This window comes from Nomia melanderi, chromosome 1 (assembly GCF_051020985.1).
Source record: "Nomia melanderi isolate GNS246 chromosome 1, iyNomMela1, whole genome shotgun sequence".
NCBI classification, from domain to species: domain Eukaryota; kingdom Metazoa; phylum Arthropoda; class Insecta; order Hymenoptera; family Halictidae; genus Nomia; species Nomia melanderi.
This window is the reverse complement of record NC_134999.1, coordinates 26,972,744-26,995,274: the sequence shown is the minus strand read 5'-3', so window position 1 is coordinate 26,995,274 and position 22,531 is coordinate 26,972,744. Positions and strand designations below refer to the sequence as shown.

Below are 22,531 nucleotides of genomic sequence, written 5' to 3'. Positions count from 1 at the left end.
TCGCAGTATTTCACGATTCGATGAAGACGAAGAAGTCTATTAGAAGGTACTGACTAGTTAGGAATGATTAATAGTAGTTCAAATCCTAAGAGACACTTAATCTAAACAAATTACATTATTTTAACCTTTGGGACTGTTCTTGAGACTACCATTTGTTACTTTAAATATTTTTAAATTACTAATGACATGTGTAGTTCAACATTTTGACCAAGTTAAATATTTCAAGGAATATTTTAAAATTACATAAATTTTCGTATAGGAATACCAGACAAATATTAATAAATGCGAGTTGAAGGATAACGAAAGTTTATGGAACCATAAAATTACATAGTAACTAACAAGATAATTTCAATAACCAATTAACTAGAAAGAAGATAATATTTTTTATTCTAATTTAACAATATCACAGTTAAAACAAATGTATCGATAAAACGGACATTGAGATCTTACCTCAATCTTTTCAGATTTAATTGAAATCTAACTGACAATTCACATGAAATAAAAATATTCATAGATTTCAATACTCAATGCATCTTATAAAATAATGACTTTTTTCCACAATCAATAAACGATCATTTACTTCATATAAGGAAACAAAGAAATGATACCTCTTATCCTACAGTTGCAGTAAGTTTCGAGGTTCATTAACCCCTTGTTCTATGATTTCCTTCACAACTGTGCTTGGTAAAACTGTTATAACGTTGATAATTCAGTATAAAAAGCAAAGAATTCAATGATTATTTTGTGTCTACGTTTACTCTAAAGGTAGGAGATTGATGACAGGTCAGTAATATTTCATTTACACAAAAAATAAGTTAACGAACATTTTCATTACGAGTTTGACTCGATGTTATAGGAGAAATGATTAACACTCAACACGATCAGTGCCGCGTGTACCACATATGGCACACGCCAATTTTTCTAAGAAAATATTTTTAAGAGACACATGGTGACGGATAGTGGTACACGTTACAAAGCAGTGAAAACGTAAAGAAACGATATTAAAATATATATAAATTACCAAAAACTTGAATATAATGTAATATTTTATTCAAAAAATCAATACAATTCATAAGCAAAATATAACCATTTCCGATGATATGGAACGTATTAACAGAAGGTTAAAATATAAGGTTTGTATATTTTTCTTCAATTCCGAGAATTTTTGAGAAAATAATATAAACCTGTAAACATGTTTGTAAATCATTGCTGTTTTATAAAATTAGTATCATTATAAAAATTCTATCGCATTCACATTTTTATTACGCGAAAATGATAACATTTAATTCTTATAAAAATTGTGACAATAGATTGTTTTCGATTTTTTCACATATTTATTTTAGTATTCATTTATTTTTAAAATCATTTCGGATATTTAACATTTTTAAGATAAATAAGAAAACTGAAACCCGCCATTTTGACAAATATTGAAAATTATCAGATTCAATGAAATTTTCATTACGAATCTGACACGATATCATAGGTGAAGGGGTTAACATTTTCCATAAAAATGAACATTAGAATTTATTTTTAACACTAAAACTACCGAGCATTTATTAGGGTTAATGTGTAATTCTTATAAAGATTGCAACAACACATTTTTTACGATTCCTTCAGATATTCGTTATCAAAATCCTTTCGGATACTGAATACTTTTAAAATATCAATAATTACAACATACGAAAACTGAAACTAGTTATTTTGATGGCTAGTTCTACTATTAAACCTTTATTGCATTCCATGGCCAATCAGAAACATAATTTGAAACGTTCTATAATTTAATAAACATCTTTTTTATTTTGTTCTTGTATGTGTATGAAGTTCCTATACGGCAACAATCATAAAATCCAATAAATAACATTGCTTATTAATATTTTATTATTAATGTCATTATCACACCAACATTTAAATAGAATAATAGCCACATATCCAGTTAACTGCGTTTGACGAATATACACGTCATCTTAACCCATTCACCTACAATATCATGTTAGACTAGTGACGAAAATTTTAAATCAACTTTGAAAAATCTAGCTGTCATTTATTCTTTTTAAAATATAAATTAAATATTACTCCTTAATTATCAATCGTTCACCTTTGGACTAAATATGGACATAGAATGAGCATCAGAAATGTTTCTTTTCCTACTTAATTATTAACGATAAAGTAGTTGAATCGATCAAAGTCAAGAAATAAATTATAAGCCAAGGGGTTAAAGCTTGAAATGACACTATATAATTTTTTCAACGATAAATTCCTTATTTTTCAGATAAACATGTAATTCTTCTTCGTTTTGCTTTGGTTTCTCATTAAAGTATAGCCCAGGTGCATTCGTTCTGCGTTTGACGAGTACACAGTTCATCTTTTGTTTTCATTGCGCGCAAAACCATAGATTTTTCAAACTAAACTCCACAGTTAACAGGACACATTTTTTCTCAGCTCCCCATAAAAGTTCACGCAACAGAATAATCCTTTTTTTCTTTTATTTCGTAAACGATCCCGAAGTTTCGGAAGGTGGTGGCGACGAATGCCCAATTTACGGAGACAATCGCCGGGTGAAAATTCCATGCATATGCGTCGCGAACAATAGGGTGGAACGAATCCCCCCTCTTTATAGCGTGTGTATGCACACGGTGGTTCCCCTCAGTAACTGGTGCCCTGGAACCCCGACGCATCTCCCCACCTATATAGAAAGAGTACTCGTTTGAGGCGAAGCAGCAGCTGACGACCGTAACAATGCGTTCTCTGTACGCGAGAGCAATATGCGCCGCACGGGGTTATGGGAGAAGACGGTGAACTTCGTCGCGCGTACGCTACTAGCCGCTAGATTACCGGTGTTACAGCGATGTAAAGCCAGCAGGACTCGCTGCCATCAGGTAAGGACTTACTATCTGGTTTCGCCGCGGTATCGATCTACCATAGTTTCACGCGAGGGTGACCGGAGTTTTAAATAAAGGAAGTGTCCAATTTCGCGACGAAAATACGAGCTTTTTTCATACATCGAATCCGTCGACTCGAAACTAAACGCGGATGGTACTGGCTACTGGAATAATACGAGTGCTTCTGTTTTAATTTGTATGGTTGTGTACGAATTGTGGATTGTTCGATTTTAATGTGTTTAACGTGTTTGCTATGGTGGTCGCTGGCGATCGTTTCTGAATCGCTTGGAAACGATTGCAATAGGAACATTGATGCATTAAATGACAATATAATATTTAAAGGAAATAATAAACGTTGGATAAAAATGCTTAGTAACGTAAGTGAGGAGATAGTGGTGTAACGTAAGAACTGTGATACCAGATCGTTAACCTGTTAACTGTGGAATTTACTTTCGAAAATCTCTTATTGTACGCGCAATAAAATAAAAACATGAAGCGTTTACTCGTCAAACACAGGATGAATGCACCTAGGGTATATTTTAAAGAGAAACTAAAGCAAAATAAGGATGAATTACATGTTTATCTGGAAAAATATGGAATTCATCGTTGAAAGAATTAGTAGCATTTCAAGCTTTAAGGTGACGTGTATACTCCTCAAACGCAGTTAACTGGTTAATAATTATTTCTAATACCATTTATCTTTGCTGTGGAATAATACGTGGGGGATATATAAAAGCGCGCAAAATGACCGTGGCAGTCAGCGTGTTGGAATAGCAACACTGGAAAATAGAAAATGGTGTTCGTTAAGGTGACTTCGTGATGGGCACTTTCTTTTTGATCTTAGTGATTCCTACACAGCTCAATGTTGGTGGTACGATGCTAGTCGAATGGGCGCCATTCACTTAATGACTAGACAAAATTGTACCTTCGAGGTTCGATGAGTGGGCATTTTTGTTGCAAGGAAAAACAGTTTTGTAAATTCGTAGGGTGTTATTATGGTTTCTTTAGATATTCGTTTTACGGGTTTGAATATACGCGCGTTTGTGCAATTATGTTTTTATTGGCGTGTGTTTATGCATTTCTTTTTTTAATTGTACACCAGTTAGACAGTTTCGATGGAAGAAAACACTTTAAACTCGTTTGTTAATCTCTTCTCATTCGCATGTAAGCAGGACACTTTATCATGAAACCTGTTATGTCGAGTTAGGAACAACTTTACGGTACTTACGGAAGTCGTAGTAATGACAGTTTCATCCTTATATTGGAAAGAAATTTCAGCCAGTAAAACCAAGGGTCTTTAATCAGTAGATCATTGAATATTGTTCAGAATTTATCTAACGCAAATATTAAACTTTCAATATTATCTTCGAGTGGGATTAGAGTAGAAAATGATTCATATAACAATGATAGAATCGATCATATCTTATCAGAAGAATAGAAAGGAATCTTGTATGTTATACAATATTTGTAAAAGAAACAAAAGATACGTTACTTTTATTATTACTCTCTAATAAAATACACATCTACGCTCGCAACATATTTCACTCCATTTTTACATACAGAAAGTTTAAATGAAATAAAATTTATTACAAGCTAAATTAATAGCAAGCATTCTGAATTGATTGAAAAGTAAATAACTACGGGATATAGTTATATTTTCCAATAAATTATTACCATGTCCATAGTAAAAGTAACAAGAAAGTAGTTACCCACGAAAGAAAAATAAAACCGTACACTATCCAATAAGATTCTTAAATCCTAACGTCACTGAAAATTATCAGGAAATCTAGGCAGTCTAAAAATTATAAAAGAAATGTAATTCGCGAAATTTAGTGAACATAAATTAATGAGAAATCGCCAACCGGATTACTCGTATCTAGATTTTTCTTCCGCGAGAGCGATAAATAACTGAAGTTACTGCTTTCCGATCGATACGGCGATTTTTTCACGAAATAAAATATCGCCGATGTCCAATAACATATTCCCGCGTTATCATTGCATCACGTCTCCGAGTCTTCACGATTGCACGGCCGATCAACACTAAGTAACAAAATACAATACGCTTTACTCGTCACCGGAGCTTTTTATCTCCATAAAATATTACCGATCCGTGGCATCGTGTCCCCATAAGGTGCTCCAACGCGCGAACGTCCCCCCGTACGAAGCGGACGCCGCGTCGTCGATTCCCATAATGGGACAACGTTTATAAAACTGAAACCACGGGCAGCAGCGCCGCGGATAAAAGCCGGACAATATTCCCTGCGTGTCTCTCCATTAACATGACGGATTTGTGTTCGCGACGCGACGACCATCCTTCAGCAGCGAGGGGAAAAAAATGGCCTCCGGTAACTAACGCCGCGTAGGATCAACGGAACCATAGAAGACACGGTTCAACGATCAAAAGATAGAAGAAAGGGGCAGGAAGGCGGCTAAGGAATTACGAAAATAAGAAAAATAAAGGGTGGGGAGGGAGGATCGTTGACGGATTTATGCTCGCGACGCGACGGTTATCGTGCGGTGCAGAAAAAAGAGGCCTTCGACAGCTAATATCGCATAGAATCAAAGGAAGATGTGTTCTACGATCAGAAGGTAGAAGGATGAGACAAGAAAACTGTTCAAGGATCACGAAAATCGAAAAAAGAGACAGAAGAAAGAGAATTGTTGACGATTTTTGGATTGTTACGCGACAATCGCGGTTCAGCGAAGAAAAGGATTGGTCTTTGGTAAGTGATATCTCATAGAAGAGAAGATAAATTTAACTGTCAGACAGTAGAAGGAAGGGACAAGAAAACTGTTGAAGTCTTTAGTAACTAATATCGCATAGAATTAGCAAAAGATAAGTTCACAGATTAAAAGATAAAGAGAAGATACACAAAAACTGTCGAGGGATCAACCAAATCAAGAAAACAAAGAGGGAAGAAAGAACATCGTCAACAAGTTTCTGTTTACGATACGCCAATCACCTTGCAGCAAAGGAAAAGGCTTGCCCCCCGGTAGCTACCATCGCGCAGGATCAACGGCACCATAAAAAACACAAATTCAGTGCTAAAAAGACAGAACGAAAGGGTATACACCAGGAAACGAAGGATTACGAAAATCAAAGAAAGAAAAAGAAAGAAGGTGAACTGTTGACGAAGGAACACGAGAGAAAACAGAAGGAAGGATGGGTCAGAGGACGAAGAAGAAGAACGGGAAGACCTGGACAAGGTGAAACGAACGAGCAGAGAGAAGAGCGCGTAGGGCTTAGGGAAGATGAAAGAGGTAAGGTGGCGAGGAAAGAGAGTGGCGACGAAGAAAGAGGACGCAAGGAAGGAACAGTCGAGAGGTTCTGTTACCTGGTCCGTTCTCTTCTCCCTCTGTGACGGCAGGTCAGTGCTGCTGTACTCGTGGCCGAGGACGGGTGCGTTGGACGATTATGTGTATTTCCACGCAAACCTATCGGTACCATTTTTCTTCGTCGTTCCAAGTGAAAATGTTCGACGCGAAACAGTGACCCCCGCGGATGGCAGATCGGTTTCGTTGCTCGGCAAACTTATCAACGTAAGTGTACTACTTTAGCTACCGTTTTCCTTCTTCTCGTTCCCCTTTTCTCCCTGCGACGAAACGAAGAAACGAGAAGTTGCTGATCGATTTCGGTGAACTTGATAATGGGCATATAGCTGGGGAAAGGCACAGACTGGCCGTCATTTCCTTTCTATTTTTCCTTTACACGCGACATGGTAACAGGGTCAGTGTATCGGCCGCGAAAAGAAGTAAGACAGCCATTAACGGGTTGCATGGTCCTCTGGTTCGCACGGTGAAAAGCGTCGCGTGTGACACGCGCGTTGGGTCTCTTCGGCATCGCATCGTATCGCTTCGGCTCGTCTGCATGCTGGATGCACGCGGGAGGAGCGTTCGCGTTTCCCGATGCACGTGCTGTTGCCGCATGAATTCGGGCCAGCATGAACTGCCGTGTTTCGCTGAAGTTATGGGGGATCGATACGCTCGCGGGTAATTTATGAAACTGGCGTAACGAGCCAACTCAATTCTAGTATCGGAGATATTGTTTTCGCGTCGTTCGACTGACACGGGGAGAATGTTTGATGTCGTCAATTCCGAAACAGCACGAGTCCACTTTTTAACACTGGAATTATCAGACGAGTCAGAACGACCTATTCCTGATGTATTCTTTTTGTCGTTATTAAAAAGTTAAGATAGATATGAAAGATAAGACGGTAATAGGAAAACTGAATTGTAAAATAGTTAAAGTCTCGATAGATACACTCTTGGGGTTTCTATAAAGGAATTTCACAAAGTCGATTTAATTGCTTGGTAGTTTTGGTGTTAACGTTATCCATAGGAGTTATTGATTTAACCTGTTTTAGCTTACTCAGACCTATTTAGTAATATTAAAAATGTACGTGTAACAAAGGTGTATGTGTAGCCAATGCTTGCAGCAGGAATCAATACAATAGATAAGGAATGAATGAACAGAGATGAAAGGAAAGATTGATTTTCTTGAAATGTTGACTAGTTGACTAGTGCTGTTCTGGAATTCATAGCTTCATTTTTTTTCTTTCTTTTTTAATTTTTCAAAGGAGCACTGTTTCGCTTGGATAATTAATGCATACCTGCGACGATTCACGATTTTATACTGAATTTTAAATATTTTCGTTTCGATTTGTTTACTACTTTTTCAATTTTTGTATTACACGTTATTTTCCGATTTTGTTGTTGTTTATGTTAGGTTGAGCAATGGGGAATGGAGATTTGATCGTTTATTTGATGTTTGAATTCTTTTCAATTTTGTTTAAACTTTGATTATTTTCAGAGTATACTGTTTCTATAATGTATCTAGTGACGTTTAGTGTTTCTTAATTCGAATTGTAATTTGCTTAAATAATACGGACTTTTGAAGATTGGAATTCTTCTTTTAATTCTATTTTACATATTCATATTTTTTTACGTATATACCGTTTTAAATAATTAATACAAAGAACCAAATGGACAGTGTAATGTACAACTATTATACTTATAACAATGTGTATTATCTCGATTGTTATTAGATTGCCCACATTAACACTATTTCTACCGAAGCTGTCAAAAGACACCTTCTGAAATTTCAACTTAAAATTATTTAGGAAGTTTAATCACATATTCTGAATTGACTTTTCGACATTTCTAATAGCGATTATAAAATTAACTATTAGAAATGTCCAATATTCAATTAAGAAAAAATAATTAAATGGAGAAAATAATTTTAAGTCAGATTTTAATCAGATTTTTGTTATTCGTCCATCGAATATTAAGCAACAGGACTTTATTTATCGTTAAAAACTTTTTATCCAGCTGTTTCTACGTCATCTTACTTTCGAAAACCGAAATTTCCTTCTAATTATACGTGGCACTGTAATGTTGCAAGTGTGTACCGTTTACAATGGTGACCACGGGGAAACAAGTAAACAGTGAGCAGATAATTTTAGAAACGCAGCCTCCTTCCATTCGCCGGGAAAAGTAAACCGGTGCATATTTCTCGCGGCTTCTCGCGTGTACGTTTGTACAAATACGTGAATAAGTTTCAAATAGGAAGCTAGTCAAGCCGGCGATTCCTTCGACAAAACAAGAACAGGTTTCGGAAGGAACTTTACTAACCTTGCGTGAAAGGTGCTGTCTCCTAAGATACCTGCATATATGGAAACAGGCTGGTAGCGGGACACACTTTTCCTTTGGAAGACGAATTTTTTACAAGATATCCGTAGTACAATGGCCGGACATAATATTCGTTTTCTTCCTTGCTTAGAATAAATCTTGTTTTAGAAAGCTGTGACATAGAATCCATGGTATACCAACGATTCTATTGAATTGAAGCAAAAGTTTTGACGTTTCTTTTATAAGAAACAGAAAGAAGAGTCTTTCAGATATTTTTATTGATTTAATGCATTATATAATTTATTCTATCATTATAAAAATGTTGTGATTTAGAAGAGACGAATGAATCGAGTGATATTTTTACTTGCTTTAACGAATGTTAAAACTTTTGCATCAGCTCAATAAATTGATTATACTTTTTCCATTTTAAAAGATTATCGAATGACATATTAATTACACATAGAGGACATTTTCAATTCATCGAGAAAAGAGGATAATAAAGGAAAGGTAATTAATACCTTTGAGATCTTAGGAAAAATATTTTAAGTTTTAGTTATTTTGAAATAATAATTATACATGTAATCGAGCAGATGGTGAATTCAAAATATTAGGTGTATAGAAAAACTGATATAAATGCTTCGTCATTTTTCATAATTGTTTTATGACAACTTTTTTGGTGTATTTTATTTTGAAATAAATTCAATATACAAGGTGTTACCTTTAACTAATATATAAATAATATCAGAACATCAAATGGGGTTTCCTTTTTTTTTTTGCAAAATCCGACATTATAACTACCAGACGGGCCAAGCTGACCCACTGCAGAATTTTTATTTTGCAAGTATTTAAATTATGAAACCTCTCTGCGAAAGATTTTAAATTATGAAGCCGCTTCTGCGAAAGATTTTCAATTAAATGTATGTATTTGTACAGACACAAGACTAGGAAACCTATGTCCTAGTTTTCATAAAAAATTGGAAATAGATTTCCACAAAATCCGACATTTCATATTATACGAACTAACATATTTATGAAACGTCGATACAGTTGAAACAGAAACGTATTTCCTTTTTAAACTTCATTCATTCGTTCGTTCGTTCGTTCGTTCATTCGTTCGTTTATCATTTCCAATTTCCAGTAGTATTTGAATCGACATTGGACGACGTGTACCCGATGATACGTCTACTCTCGTCGCGTCTATGTGTGTATGCGTGCGTGTTTTTTTTCTCTCCTTTCTTTTTTCACCGAGAAATTCCCTGCACTTGCCGTCTCCCGGCAGACGGTGCGCCTCGCGCCATAACGTCGGAGTTGTCGGATCCGCATGTTATGTACGGGCTGTGTCAATGTAACGCGGTATAGTAAGGTATGGCGTATAAGACAGATGTTGGTCAAGAAACAAATAAAAGAGGAAAAGTGGTCGACGTCGGACTGGTAGCTTAAAAGCAGTGGCAAAATCTGACCGGCGCGATGTTGCTGCCGTTACTCGCTTCGCTGTAAATACGCCCGGGAGACTTGGGCAAAATGTAATAGTTGGTTCGACTCTAAATTTACTTCTTTTTAGAATTGATATTGTTAACCCATTTGCATCATTAAGCGGAATAATCTGCGCACGATGATTATTCCTTATCACCAAGAGCGGAATATTCCGCACACAATTACGTTTAGTTGTCTACGACTTACTCGGCTTTTTCGGTCGGAACAGATTAATCTCAGTTGAAAGCTTGAAAGACTTGAGCATCTGCGATTTATAAAGTAAGCTTCGCATTTTGAGCGAAGATGTAAATTGGTTAATTGAACTTGATTTGATCAGTTTTGAATTTTTTAAAGACTTTATCAGTAATACTAGAACCACCGAGCACTGAAACTGTCTTTCTAAAATTTCTTTATAAAAGTTATAAGCGTGAATTTATTAACATACTGCATACTGGTAACGAGAAATCCCGTTTTTGTATAAAGACACCTAGTTATGTAACTTTGCTACTTATCATGGCACTTAAAAAAATATTAAATTTTATTGGAACTGATTATTTATATAAAATATATTACATAATAATATGATATTTGAGTTGTTCTGTGTATAGCGATGTAAATTGATTTCACTGAAAATCGCCATTTGTACAGTTCAGTTTACTGGAAATTAGCCGGAACGCAATGTGTTAAAATTTCAATTAGTTGATATTTCAGTTTAAGTATTGCTGAATCAGCTTCTTTAATCATTTCTTACAGAAGTACCTATATCCTTGCAGTAATGCTAAAAGAAGAAATTAGGAATTGGTCATTTTGACTCACCTAGTAGTTCTAGTGTTGAAACACTTTGTTGGTTCTTAACTTTTTATATTTAAAGTAAATTTCATTATAATCGGGTTTGTGGTACCACGAAATAATAAAAAGTTTTTCGTGAAAATTGCAATAATAATAAAAATGACTTTAAAGATTTACTGTTGTATGCACTTTATATGTTCTTTGGTATAGAAGTTTTACCTATACATAAATACATATACTATTATATATAATTAATTACGCTATAATGATTATTTGACTTTGCATCTAAAAGGAAATTTTCAAAATTAATATAAAACTATTGTATCACTTTTTTCTACTTTTTGTTTTCTGGAGCTCATCGATTTGTCCAATGAGTGGCTTAATTGTTACTGATGCTGCATGCTGCTGCCATTAAAATTGAGGCATTCATCGCGAGTTTTAATTAATAATTGCAGGAAGTAGGACGTATTTACCTTGTAATTGAACGAAAAATCACATTTTAAGAGTCACTCTTAGCGTATAATTATATAATTATATTTTGGCTAGCGCGGGTGATTAGAGTTTTCTCATTTCTAACTGACTATTATCGTTAATCATCAATTATATTTTTTATCTGCTTTTCGATTCTTTTGAGAAATTAATGAATGCTATTTGCTTCTAAATAATGTAAATATTCATTGTTTGATTTTATGAAAGATAAACTGTTGTATGTTATGTGTTATTTGGTGAAAAGTTGAATTTGTTTTGTTACTGTGGAAGATTATATTAACGAGAGAAAGAATTGTATATGTTAAGAAAATAAATTTTGGTTTGGATCGGGAACGAAAAGTTGCACAGTGCGATTCAATAAATTCTAAGTAATAAAAATATACAACGACCATTTTTGGAAAGAACATAGAAAAATTATAAAAATATAGCTCAGCATCATAATTATAATTCATTTAATTTCAAACCCTTGGTTCCTTTTTTCTCAAATGTCAATTTGTTCGTAAATTAATTAAACAAAGAAAGAATTTCAACGAGTTATTGTTTAATAAAAATAAAAAATGACGAGAAATAATCATTGTTAAAATTCGAAAATGTAAAATTCTCCTATATAATACCTATTATACTAGTACCTTAAAAAACGACACTTCCTCACTTACTCTTTTAATCAAATCTTAATTGATTTTCTTAATTAATACACTAAGATACACTGTGACGTAATGAAAATGGTCATTCTGTAAATAACGAGATACAGTGTAATCATTACTCGAACGTCAGTGTAGTTCACTTTGAAATGAATAGCCAGGCAATTTTATATTAAAACTGTTGTAATATTATATGTAAATTATATAGTAGGTGTGTAGTATGGAGATGATCGTACGTACACTAGAAGTTTTGATTGACAACATTACATGCACGGTGCCGTTAAACAACGGTGCATCGGTTACTCTCTCTGAACATTAACGTCGGTGGTCCGTGAACCTCAATTATGTGCTGTTGCAAACACCTTTGCACTGCACATGATATCGATCTAACAGCACCATTCTTTATAAGAGATGGCTCTGAACATGATATCATGTATGTACATACATATATACAGAGGATTTTGTTTTCATGTCACGTATGTCAACATGTGTTACATTGAACGCGCAGCACCGAAGAATTTTAATGTGTGCAAAGGATACGACAATAACCCGAATTTTCACTTTGTATACGCTCTAATATATTTATTGGCTTTTCTCTGCGAAGGAGAATTTATTTCTTCAAGTTTTCTGCCGAAGAAAATTTGTTTCTTTGAGTTGTTTTACCAAACCCAATTCATTTCTTTAAGTTTTCTGTTATAAAATTTCTTTCTTTAAGATTTCTAGTAAATAAAATTTGTTTCTTTAAATTGTTTGCTAAGAGCAATTTATTTCTTTAAGTTCTTTGCTGAAGACAATATATTTCTTTGAGTTCTCTGGCAAAGAAAATTGGTTTTCTAAAATTTTCGATCAAAGACAATTTATTTGTTTAAATTTATTTCTTCAAGTTTTCTAGGAAAGAAAATTTTTTTCTTTGAATTTTCTGAGAAAGGAATTAATTTCTTTAAGTTTTCCAAGAAAATAAAATTTCTTTTATTTTTTAAAATGAAAATTATCTTTTTTTAACACACTTGTGTGACAAGTAGTGAAAAGCAAATACCGAGAAAAATGTTCATTCATGCATCTTCGAAAAATAACGAGCTTCACTAAACAATACAGAGTACAAAAGGATGCCATAATACTTATGCAACAATATTGTCTCACTTGAAGCCACTCCCAAGACGATTAGAAAGGAAAACATCTCTATTTATCATCTTCCTTACGTACATTATATCATTTATCAAACTCTTCAGCAAATTATAAATACCAAACGCAGATTTAAGAAAAAATGGAAAAATAAATGTTTTCGCAAAATATCGTTTTAGAACCGAACAGCACGAGACTAATTTTCGTTAGTGTTGAGCAGAAGTTACTTAAAATAATGAATAAAGAATAACAAAATTAATATATTCTTCACTCACAGATAATAAATAAATTGAATTTATTCAGTATTTTGAATAACATTTGCCCAACGCTGCATATAATAACATCAAAAACTTAACAGTAGGTTTACGGAACGCGTCAATTTGACGCAGATTGAATTTTATAAACATTATTTGGTAAATGTTTTAATCGGTTTTCGTTGATCCAATTACACGAATATGAATCTTGATTGTCTATTTCTATATCTACAATTTCCAAAATCTAAATGAACGAATATCAACTTCTCCAGCAACAATAGAATAAACTGTACAATAAATGCCCGTAAACCTAGTGTTAAATGACACTGCCTTGCTATCAACTGAAGAAATAAACTATATAGTTCCATTGCAGAGTTACTTATAGTAAATTTGTTAAAATTGTAAAAGAATACTAAACAACGAATAAAGATTCCCCACAGGAATAACAAACAATATGAATAACAAGTAACCCAATAAATAAAATAAATGAAAGAAATAAGATAGCTGATTCGGGAAAATATACTCAATGTAAGTTCGTTGAAATTTTAAAAGAATAGTAAACAACGAACAAAGTTTTCCCACACGAATAACGAACAACTTGAGCAATAAACAACTGAATAAACGATATTAAATAATTGGTTCGATTGCAAATATATTCCTTGTAAATTTGTTGAAATTTCAAAAGAATAGTAAGTAACGAATAAGGAACAACTTGAACATCAAATAACTCAATAACGATGAACTATTTATTCGTTGTAGTCATTGAAATAACGTTTCATTCGAATAATGGCCAACATTGATTCGTATAACGTAGTCCTGATCGCATCGCGAACGGATGAACCGCAAATTTCGTGCCGCAAAACATATTTCTAATCAATCGCAAAGTTTGCTGTACCTGTATACCTGTGCTCCCGTGGCATTCCGGGCGCAAGCGCCGAGTGTAACCGGTAGCTTCCAAGAAGTGCAGATGGTAGGTGCCATTCGTGGTACAAGGAACAATTTGTACGCGATCAGTACGAGTCTGTGCGCCGGCAGAGAAACGTCCGTACTATTCCTCTGCCGACGATCGAAAATATGAAAACGTACCGCTATTGTTACGGTTCAGTCGGTTTAATCGGTCTCTCTACCGTGAAACATGGAAAAGGATCTCTGTGCTAAAAACGTTAATTGGTTTAATGAAAATGCACCTTTAGTGACACCACGATATCATTGTCCACATAATTGTCCATCTGCACAGATATTTTAATCTTAAGATAATCTCTTCATATATTTCGTTATTAGTTTAAACTTTGAATTCAATTATATTAAATAACCTTTTTACTGAGTGTATGCATTTATAGATTGTTGAATAAATAATGTTTTGGTGTAAGGGTACCAATTCTCAGTTTTTGGTTTTATTACAGAGAATTGATTTTTAATGTATTAGGAGTTTGTAAGATACTCGATTTTTGAAGTGTATTTAATTGTACATTTGCACATTTTAATTCTAAGATGATCTGTTTATAAATTTTGAATTCAACTAAACTGAATGACTTTCTTTATTTATTGTTTGTTTGTTAAATAAATCATGTTTTTGTGATTGAGAGAATTGATTTTCCGTGTACTAAGAGTTTGTAAAAGATACTCAATTTTCGAAGTGTATTTTTGAAGATCTCTTTTTTGATTTTTGGAGTAATGTGACGTAAAAATGTTCATTTTTGCACCATGGCATTTAAACTTGCTTTTGGACTTTGAATTAAACCGTGTCAATGTTTGTTTGCTTGGTCAGATTGGATACACGAGTTACTGTTTACTTGAAACTTCAGTGCCATTCGTTTCCAGTATCTTCACCGTAACGGCCGATAAATTTTCGGTTGAATTTCAACGTTTTTCAGAAATTCGTTTCCCGAGTATATCAGTCGTCAGAAACTAAAATGAAAGCAGGAACTGAGAATTCAAGATCTTCGATGATTAAAAGCTATTCCGTAGTTAACATATTACACTTTCACACTATTTGGTAATGTAGTCTTAATACATATTAACAATCAATTTGAAATAAAATGTTCATCTCAGTAATTTTCCAGGAATAAAATTATTTTTCATTCGCATTCTAAGTAGAAACTGTAACTTGATCGAATACGAAAACAAATGAGAACTGTATAATGGAGTTAGAAATATTTTTACAAGCTTTACATTAAATTATACAATACGAAAAGAAGTATTAATTACTATAAATCACAGCAATGACGAAAGAAAACATTATTCCATAACAGTGATTCGTCTTTACTTCGTATGATCATATAGATGTGTGAAGAAGATACACAACTGTATTGCGATGTGAAGGACGAAGCTCTGTGATTATTGTAGTCAATGCTGTTACAAGATCTAGAATAGGATACATTTAAATGAACAATTATATAATTCTCAATACGAAGTACCATTTAATCAAACACTGAGAAAGCATAAGAGTCTGTACAGTAAAGTTAGACAAGCTACAAATACTTCGCATTACACTCTACAATACAAATGGAACATTAACTAACTATGATTCAGAAGTATTAACTATTACAATCAATGACTTATAAATTAATTTAATTATCTATTTATTAATTCATTATCAATCATTAATTATTACTTAACTATTACAATCAACCGCAAAAGAATACATCACTTTAAACATCGCTGACTAACAGTGACTCGTTACGTATATAATTACACAGATACCAAATTCAAAAGGATACTAGACAAAACGTTGTGACGCGAATTGTAGCCCATTCTCCAGAAAATCTAGCCTAACAATCAAACACCATTTAACATTTTAAATTCCCATACCCATTTCAAAACCATTATAAACTACATAATTATTAAATCACTTAACCCTTTGCACTTGACAATATTATTCATTAAAAATATGCAGTGTGCTCTAATAAAATATCGATGATATTTTTAGCAATCAACTTAAAAAAAGTCTTGCAGAAGTTAAGGAACAAAATTATTTTATTTCAATGTTTTATGGGTTGATATAGTGGGACCTCGATTAACCCTTTGTCATACAATGAAGAATGAGACTCGTTATGAAGATTTCTGAATTTAAGAAAAATCAATGTTGCTCATTGTCTACAGATCAAAGCAAAAAAACTATTTTGTTATCAGCAATTTATTATCTTCAAAGTAAATTTGCATTTACAATAGATTGGAAAATTAGTTTGCGTTCCTTCCAAATTGTCGGTAGTAAAATGTTAGACGAGTTTAGTATTGAAAGTAAATAATAAGCTAAGAGATTAAACAAGACGTTATTTTCTGTGACCTATATTGTCCAAAGACTTTATTTAATTGAAACTCGAATTCAATTTTTCGAATTAATCATTCGAATTTTTAGATCACACCACAGAATTTATACGATTGAATTTTACAAATATAACAAATTTCTTCTCGAGTTTCCATTCATCTGGACTCTTAGTCAACCAATCAAATTGGATAACCAAGGTTCTACTATACGTTACACATAATTTAATATTGAATATTTATTCTACAATTTTACTGTATTAGAACAAATGTAGATTCAAAGTTGCCTCCCGAATGCAAAGCGTTAACCACCTGTCCTATGATTTCCTTCATAACTAATTAGAATAACTTTGTCATTAATAATTCACCAAAAAATAAAAAAAATTTTCCGATTCATCTATATTGTTCTATAATATCCAGTTTTGCTTCAGAACATAACAAATAACCCTCCAATGGCGATACGGTTTTCCACCGACGTGGCCGGCAATATGAATCTACTACTCTACTTTAACCTGTTAACTGTGATCTAATTTGAAAAATTTCTCGTTTTGCATGCAATAAAATCAAAAAATGAAGTGTGTACTCGTCAAACACAGTACGAATTCATCTAGGGTATATTTTAATGAAAAATCAAAGCAAAATAAAAAATAAAATAAATTTAATGAAAAATCAAAAACTCGTCCGCGGTTGGAGAGTTAAACGCTCGGTTATTCTAATGAACTCTTTTGCTACCACCGACAAAAAATCTCGGTTCCACGATGTCGAAAAACGATGAACGAGACATTTCGTGCTTTATTGTTGATATGAAGTGTTTTATTTGAAAATCTGACACAAATAATCGGTTTTTAATATATGTCATCGTTGGTGGAAGGTACTTAAAGATGATGAATACAAAATACTCCATATTTTACACAAGAAAAGTCTTTATGGTTTATTTTGTATGGAATTTGAAAGGATGTTGAAATACATAATGCGACGGAAGAATTTTTACAAAAATATCTAGTTCCCTTCCGTCGGTTATTGTTTCTGCAAACTACATATTCTATTGTTAAATGAGATTTTTTTCTCTGGGTTGTATTTTTGTATACTAGTCTTCTACATCAATTACAATTATCCCTCTTGCAATATTTGACGCGGTGGAAATATTTTGCGATTCTCCTATACTGTTTACAGTTCTTGTCACCCATCAAACGCTAATTATGTAAAAATAAAAACTCTAATTTTATAAAATATGGAGTATTTTATATTTATCATTTTTAAGCACCTTCCACTAACGATGACATATCTTAAAAATCGATTACTTGTGTCAGATTTTCAAATAAAACATTTCATATCAATAATAAAGGTACACGAGATATCGCCCATAGCATTGTGTCTTCGACATCATGGTGACGAGATATTTCGTCCATAGCATCGTTTCTTTCACACCGTGAAACCGAGATATGTCGTCCATTGTAGCGACAATGTTAATGACAAAGTAGCAGGGGGCCAATCATGGAAATAAATCACAGAAATAAACCATAACAATAAATCATAGAAATAAATCACAGAAATAAATCATAGAAATGAATCATGAGGCAAAGGGTTAATTTTCCGTCACAACAGCTCCCAATAGTCAACTCCCGTCATCAATCCTCGGCAGAGGAAATGCCGCGATTCGTTAAAAACAGTAAAGCCACCGGTGAAGAAGGATCGTCACGTTCGTCGTCGTGGATCGCTGGATCGTATCCCGTGGGATCGAGGAAAGTGTCGGTGTGACCGGGGCGCGGGGTTCGTTCCACGGAGTCGTTGATCGATAATTTTATCGGTGGTTAAAAGTGACCACGAGGTCGGGGGGGAGCGGCGGGCAAGAAATCGTTCGGAAGAAAAGTATGCAGCTACTTTCCAGTTTCATGGCGAGGCACCTGAAGCGAGGAACATCCTTGAAAAAAGGTACGCTACCGGCCGAGGTACCGGGAACGCTCATTTAGAACAATGCCACCGTAATTACAGCCGTAGAAATTACGAAGTCCGCCGCGGCCTGTGTCTCTTGGGCTATTTCGCCGGCGCGGCGCACGAGACGCGACTCTGTCGTCTTTCTTTTCCGCTGGCGATACGGGGCAATTAATAACGATTTTCTCACGATCGAGGGATCCAGTGAGAGGATCATTTCACGGTAGATTTCTGTCGTTAAAACGGTTCAGACAATGACGAGGGAGATTCTGTTCTTTGCGTGGTTGGAACTTTTCACAGTTCTCATCTAGATATGTCTACTAGATTTTAGTATCTTGCTTTTAGAGGTTGGAATTTCTTGTTTTCCGCTATGGAGAGGAAACTATTGAACGTTATACTGTTCGTAGTACAGGTAATTCCTGTATAATACGGTTGTTACGTTCCTAAAAAATGCCGTGTTATGCGAATCCGTGTTATACGAAACGAAGAACTAGTGCAAAACTGGGTGTTAGGTTCCAAAAATTAGGAAAACATAATTACCATTTCTAAAAGGAGTTTAATAATACGCATCCAAAAAGTTTTAATGTATGTATAATGTAGTGTAAACGAAACACAAAATTTCAAAATGTACTGAATACTCCACGAACAAAATAGCATTTCAAGTTCTAATAAATTTCAAACCTCTGCAAACAAATCTGGTACGACATACACGCTCAAATGAAAAATTTCCAATGAGATATTTTGTGCATTTAAAAGCTCTTATTTCGTTCTGTGTTGTACGGGGATTTCTCTAATTTTTAAGCCGTATTAGACTGAAACCGTGTTATGCGGGGGTTACCTGTATTTATTGTTCAATATTCTTAACATATTCATTGTCTATTGAATAATGGACAATGGATCTTTCTTGTTTAGTTGCTGTTTAGAACTTTTCACTAAGCGTCTACTTTGTCATATTTTTAAAGATTGGAATTTTTTGTTATGATGTTTTGCATTAGTGAAGATAAATTAATAGACATTGTAATGTGCACTACTAACAACACAAGTCAAACTATTAACATTTCAAGGAAATCAATCTTTCTTTTCATTTTCGTTCATTCATTCAGTATCTATTTCATTGAATTTTACTGCAAGTATTTGCTAAGCATATATCTTCGTTACATGTTTAATATTATTCAGTAAGTCTAAGTAAACTGTAAACAGTCACATCAATCACTCATATAGATAACATTGAAAAGTGGACTTGTTCCGTTCTGGAATTCATTCCAATTCGTTATGGATGTAGGGCAAATCGAAGCGAATCGGATCACACGATGAGTCGAATTGAAATAAGAATCCAGTTCACATTTGTCGTATCGCAAATTATATTTCTAACTTTTTGTTTCTTACTTTCTAGATAAAAAAATTCTTTTCCACGTTTCGTCGTTAATGTTCAACTACTTTCAGTTCTTCGATGTCAATCGAGAAACGATCCGGTTCGCCTCGGTCTACTCTATCATATTCAACACAAAAAATTCCAAAGTTTACAACCTGTATTCCGCACGAGACTCTGTCGTCTTTCTTTTCCATCGGTCATACGGTGTAATTAATAACAATTTCCTCACAATCGAGGGATCCAACACAGGTTACCATTTTGCGGTAGATCCTGCGGCGTTGAAACAGTTTCCCGTTGATTTATAACGCACGCCTTTCTCCCTCTTGTTCTTTGATTTATAGATTGGACGATTATACAGCACCGGCGAGACTATTAACGCCACTTTTTAGATTTTCCCTTCGTCGATCTCGGACGCGGATACGTCCCCGTTCTCCTTGAGGAAATTCATAAGTTCCAAACAGGATTCTTCTAACGTGAATTTTGTTGGTTATGTTTGCGGCGATGGTATCGGATGTTCTTGTTCGTTTTCGCGGTGAAAACATCTGGATCGAAGATGCTATACGATCTTGTAGCGTTATGAATATTTAAAGTCGTTTACAAGGTGTTTGATTCTTTGGTTGTTTGTCGGTTTACTTTTAACCTGTTAACTGTGGAATTTAGTTTGAAAAATCTCTCGTTTTGCGTACAATAAAACCAAAAAATGAAATGTGTACTCGTCAAACGCAGGACGAATGCACTTAGGGTATATTTAAATGAAAAACCAAAGCACAGCAAAGAAGAATTACATGTTTGTTGGAAGAAATAAAGAATTCAGCGTTGAAAGAATTATGTAGTATCCTTCCAAGTTTTAAGATGACGTGATACTCGTCAAACGCAGTTAATTGGTTAATTTCCGTTTGTTTTTTTCCCGTTATTTCACAAACAATTTACAATTTGTTTTGTTTGTAAAACATTCGGTAAATTGTTCTGGCATTTTGTTGATATTAATGTGACGATACTTTCCTTTTGGTTTGTTTTTAAAAATCGGTTTGTTTTAGTCCTCAAATATAACTGTGCTGCGTGATTAACTGGGATTTATAATAAAAATAAATAGATGTTGTATTTCAGAGTTTAAATAATAATGGATTTTTTAATTTTTAAACAATGAGTATAAGTAGCTTTTCTTCTGTAATTAATTTTGCAATGGAACATACAGCTGTGTCAAAATAGTTTATTTTGATCTTTTAATTGTTTAAAAGGATAGTGTTTTAATTAATAAATCAAATACTGTATTTGTGTTTCATATGTGAGATAATGAGAAATAAAAGGTCAAGAAATCAGGAAAATCAGGAGTCAAATAAATTATTTCTATATGACTATATTGTACTTCTGATTGAATTATAATATACATACATTGTTTTAATTTGTTTCAATTAATTTATCGAATTATGTGAAATCCCATTTTCTATACATTCGTTTCAAGGTGTACTTTTGCTATTTTCTGGGTTGACACAAAAATTTTTATGTTTCGTGTACGTGTTTAACAACAATTTTTTTCTTCGAAACAAATAATATTTATTTTCAAACTATTATAACATACATAAAAGATACTTCTTTGTTCGTTTATATTTAATTTTGCATTAGACAGCAAACAGTTAAGAACTCTTTTTTTTATTTCTCATAAAAACACGTTCAAACTTTTGCAGCAACCCAATAGATTGCTGATTATTTTTTTAGTAGTGCATAAAATCGATTAGTGTATAATTAAACGTTCTATTGAAACATGCAAAGAAACGCGTATGCGTCAAGCCAAATATGTGTATCCGACGAAAATGAAACGTAAAAGAATGTATCTAGGTCGTCAGATATGTAGTCCGTATGTAATTAACCATGCCAAAAGAAAAAGAATGTTAACTAGCACCACTATCGAACCGTTAAAGTTGATCATACAACTTGTAGGAATTCAAGCTATCCGTAAAGATTATCAGTAAAAGAATTCAGAACAACAGTTGATCAGTAAAATTCAAATTTTGTTCAATTATTAGATTTTCATACGAAGATATTTTTTAACGGTTCGTTAACAAAACCTACAACAACTCTCATGAATATGTATAAACACGCAAATTTTAAGTAATTTTATGTTCTATATTACATCTAGACCAATTTTCGTATGTAAAAATTGAATCATAAAATCTAAAGTAGGTTAGACATGTAATTCAGAATATTATTTTAATTATAGACATTCTAGAATGATATATTATTGCATCTCATTTCCACACTATTTATTATCCGCATTGATTTAAATGAAAATAATTTAGTTCTTATTTATGAGAATGAAATGCAATTCTACATTAAAATAATTATTTATATATTTATATAATACATGAATTTTCTTGTAATTCCATCAACACTTGATTGCATACTTATTATAGAAACAATACGAGCACATTATATGCAACACTTTCTCTTACATTATCCATCGGATACTAAAAATAGAAAGCACATGATTTAGTGCTTCAATTGATCGATATCACCCGAAATATCCGTAATATGCGAAGGAAATGGTCCTAACCACGCGATATTAATGCTGTTATCATCGATGAAGGTAAAGCAATTATTAATTGAAATTTTCTTCTGACACTGTATGCCTAAATTGTACATGAACAGCAATGTCACACAGAAACCATATTTCTACCCATATAAACACAT

At 33.5% G+C, this 22,531-nt stretch overlaps 1 protein-coding gene across 22 annotated transcripts in view; it reads left to right on the top strand.

Annotated features, from left to right (window-relative positions):
- Nucleotides 1–2,727: 2,727 nt before the first annotated feature.
- Nucleotides 2,728–22,531, top strand: part of LOC116428533 (uncharacterized) — a 55,750-nt gene continuing 35,946 nt past the window's right edge. Inside the window, exons 1-4 of one of the 22 annotated variants that reach the window (XM_031980259.2) lie at nucleotides 14,257–14,601; nucleotides 15,150–15,271; nucleotides 16,634–16,740; nucleotides 18,145–18,471. In XM_031980259.2, coding sequence (XP_031836119.1) covers nucleotides 18,411–18,471 — 61 coding nt within the window. In that variant the 5' untranslated portion in view covers nucleotides 14,257–14,601; nucleotides 15,150–15,271; nucleotides 16,634–16,740; nucleotides 18,145–18,410. The other 21 variants (XM_031980262.2, XM_031980273.2, XM_031980267.2 and 18 more) reach the window with 21 other exon arrangements.